Consider the following 3,506-nt stretch of genomic DNA (forward strand, 5'->3'; position numbering starts at 1 on the left):
CAGGAGATAAGGAAGAAAGGAAGAGAGAATAATTTTCTCTTAAAGGATCAGAGAATAAAGACCTGCAAGTCTTTTCCCGGTTCACACACAGATTTTTTTTTCCTCCAGGGCTCTCCATGTTTTGACAGACAGTAGACGTTTCTTACCACAAGACAAGCTTTTGAAAACTAGCAACAAAAACTCAACGATGCTCTATGCCTACATTGGCTTTAAAATATCCTGCCCACCAAAGGCTTTCATCTGAAATGAGCCTGGTGCTGATTCCTGCCCACACCCGGGATCCGTGGCTGAGACCCTGAAGCTCTTCGACATCCCCACTGGGAACATTTCCCCCAAATCTTGTCTCGCGGGGGAGTGGTGAATACAGACCAGGAGAGGCTCCACTAAATCACACACAAGCACACCGCAGCGGCTCTATTTGCCGTCCCTTTGCTCTGGCTCCTGCCAAAACCCTCCTCTTTGCTGCCCATTGAACAACACCAACCCCTCTTTGTAACACTCCAAACAGTTGGCTCCAGACTGCAAAACGGAGTGATGCAGGAGGGTACTTATATAGACCTAACACATGCTTAACAGGACCGGATGATGCAAACGAGCTAAAATCTACACTTTATACAGGTTTATAAGGGGTTGCAAATAGATCGTTCCAAACATTACTCACGTCCCAGGGCTGACATTTGTAGCACGCTTCCTTTCTACCCTAGACAGCACAAACGCCTGATGCTGTCCCCAAAACAAAACACCGGCCAGGTATAACCATGCAGGTTGGGGTTTAGAGCTCTGCCCCAGGGCTGGGACGGGGCTGGGGAGTGCTATAGCGGGGTGAGGGCGATGCCGTACCTCTATAAGGTAGTCCTTGGGGTCACAGGTGCTGAAGGCTCTTCTGAAGAGGAGGTAGAGCCCCTTGGGAGCCCTCCGAGCCCCGAGGAGCTGGTAGTCCTGCTGTGAGTCCATGTGGAGCTGCCCCTTGGCATCGCTCCAGGCATCCTGCGGGAGGAAGAGCACCCCACTAAGCCAGCAGGCTCCACTGGCCCCGCTCAGCCTGAGGAGCCCACGGCGGTGACCTCCAGCGGTACCGCGGGTCGTGAGGTCCTCCTTCTGTTCACCCTCCGCTTGGTTCACCCTCCGCATCCCAGAGGTGGAGGGAGCCTGTGTTTTGGTTGCCCCATGCCGCCCTCCGGCAGCCCACGGGCAGAGCCGTGCCAGCGTGGCCCCTGCCATGAGACCCTTGGTGCTCGGCACAGGAAGACCTGTGAAATAAGTGACCCAGCATTAATAGTCTGCAGAAAGACCTGTACAAGTTGAGATGTGACTGGGGGAAAGGAGGTGGGGGGAGGAAAGCCCGCAGGGACACATGAAGGTGTTGCATCGGTCTGTGCTGTGCTCTGGGTGTATTTGGCTGGGGGGCGACATTTGCGGGGGGGGGGGAATGCGCTCTCCGATATCCTTGCCACAAACCAGCTGCTTGCAATTTAAGATCAGACCCTTGCTGGGCTGTAGTGTCAGCCCAAGGAATCGCTATCCTTCTTCAAAATCCTTAATTTGTCGTGACCAGATTGTTTGGGCAGCCCAGCAAGGCCTCCCAAAAACTGCTCGCTGTTGACAATGGTGACAAAGCCACACCGAGAAGCAAAGCAGTAGGTTACTCCTGTGCTTAAGGATTTGAAGGTTTGGTGTATAAAATCCTGCAATAATTTGGATTTGAACAGTGTTGTTTTCTTGGTCTTTTGCATCTCCCACTGATATCTTTTGTTTACTGAGAAAAGGCACCTAAGAAGTACCTTGCTGTACGTACACAAGTGGCACCGGTTCGCTTATCTTGGGGCAAAAAACATAAGAAAAAGAATAAAGCATCTTGGCATCGCTTCAGCCAGAAGTATAGAGTGATATTTCGAGAACATACCATCCTTAGAGGGGGAGAGTAAAATCAGCTACATGAAACTAGCATGACATTTGTTTTCATAGGAGTATGGTGTGCAAATTAATCTCGTAGTACATGGGGGGTTTAGCAATTTTGGGTCTTTTTAGCAGCTGACATACTTATCCAGAAGAAACGCTGCTGGGAGAGAGAAACCAGGACTGGAGAGATTTATAGAAATCTCCTTGCAGGATGCTGTACAGCACCAACTGAGAGAGAAAGCCCAAATGCTGCCCGGCGTTTAATTCAGCGCTGTTTGTCTTTCAGTGAGCACATGAAGACAGATTAGAAATGATCCTTTATGTTTTTTTAACATGATGCTGTGAAATACTGTAGCACTCGGGCCACCACACATCCTGAATGGCTGGTAATTAGCAGAAAAACAGTACAGATAATAAGCGCTCCTTTTCATCCTCTCATTACACTGCAGATCACATTGCGTCTGATTGTGAAAGAATGTATTTTATGGTTAGTTTGAAGTAAGCAGAGAGGTAAAATTTAACTTACTGGAAAGCCTCACATGGGGAAAAATGTGCATTGCTTTCTGCAGCCAAGCGCAATTGCAATAAGCCTACCGTGGTGGTCTGGGGATAGGTAGCTGCCGGAGAGCACAGGGGTAGTTACTGTAACTGCAGCCCCGGTGGGAAGACAAACCAAACAAGAGCCCGGACAAACGGACTGTGTCAGAAAGGACAGCGATTTGCAGTAGCAAAATCAAACAGCAAAATTAGAAATGAGGTTCCCCCCCCCCCGCCATCTGCTACCACGAGGTGTTTACATACCGCCTAAATACATTTGCATGTTTAATTTCCGATAACACCGCGCCGCTGGCAGGCAGCTGTCAGGTTGTGTTTTCCTGTGTCCTGTTGATCTCTGCAATAGCGTCGAATGCGACTCGCAGCTGGGTTGTTGGTGCTGGCAGGAGCAGCCTTTCTGGCTGATAACTTTTGCGCTGTCTCAAAGTCATTAACGGGAGCTGCAGTTAATTTTTAATGTGACTGACAGCAGCGCACAAGTGAACCGAGTTGTTGACGCATCCTGCGCGCGCGTGTGTGTGTGTGTGAGTGTGAGCTGGTCCGTACAACCACCTGTTGGAGCTCTTTGCAGCTAAGCATAGCTGAGACATCCAGGTTTTGGTTCCACTCAGCCTTACTGATGTGCTGCTGTATTTATTCTTTTCTCTTTGGGTTTAGGATCCTGTGCCAAACCCATAGTGTAGGCCTGACCTGGGATAGAAACCCTCAAGCCCTTTTGGACCCTTTCCACCTGAGCAGCGGGAGCGGTGCAGCGTGCGCTGTGCCCTGGACCAGCCTCACTCTTTCGAACCACCAGCCAGATTCACCCGTGGGGAGGTAACCCCAAAAGCAGCCATGCAAACACACAAGGGACTCACCCCAAAATAGGAATTGTGCCCGTCGCTCCAGAGCACAGCCAGGTCCGCGTTCTCGAACTCGCCCCTGTCCGACATGCCGAAGAGGAGCCCAAACTGCAGGTCCCTGATGAGGAGCTGGAAATGCACGGCTTGCTCAGGATAGCTGACGTTCCAGGAGAGCTCGAGCAGCCCCTGGGGATCGAGGGGCACCTTGTA

At 50.8% G+C, this 3,506-nt stretch overlaps 1 protein-coding gene across 1 annotated transcript in view; it reads right to left on the reverse strand.

The window, feature by feature from the left end:
• Nucleotides 1–3,506, reverse strand: part of DBH (dopamine beta-hydroxylase (dopamine beta-monooxygenase)) — a 14,578-nt gene that overhangs the window by 10,904 nt on the left and 168 nt on the right. Inside the window, exons 2-3 of the mRNA XM_009322154.1 lie at nucleotides 3,312–3,500; nucleotides 841–987 (exon numbers count right to left, since the gene is read on the reverse strand). Of these exons, the coding sequence (XP_009320429.1) occupies nucleotides 841–987; nucleotides 3,312–3,500 (336 nt within the window). The remainder of the gene's footprint in view (nucleotides 1–840; nucleotides 988–3,311; nucleotides 3,501–3,506) is intronic.

Source organism: Pygoscelis adeliae, unplaced genomic scaffold (assembly GCF_000699105.1).
Source record: "Pygoscelis adeliae isolate BGI_AS28 unplaced genomic scaffold, ASM69910v1 Scaffold114, whole genome shotgun sequence".
NCBI lineage: Eukaryota > Metazoa > Chordata > Aves > Sphenisciformes > Spheniscidae > Pygoscelis > Pygoscelis adeliae.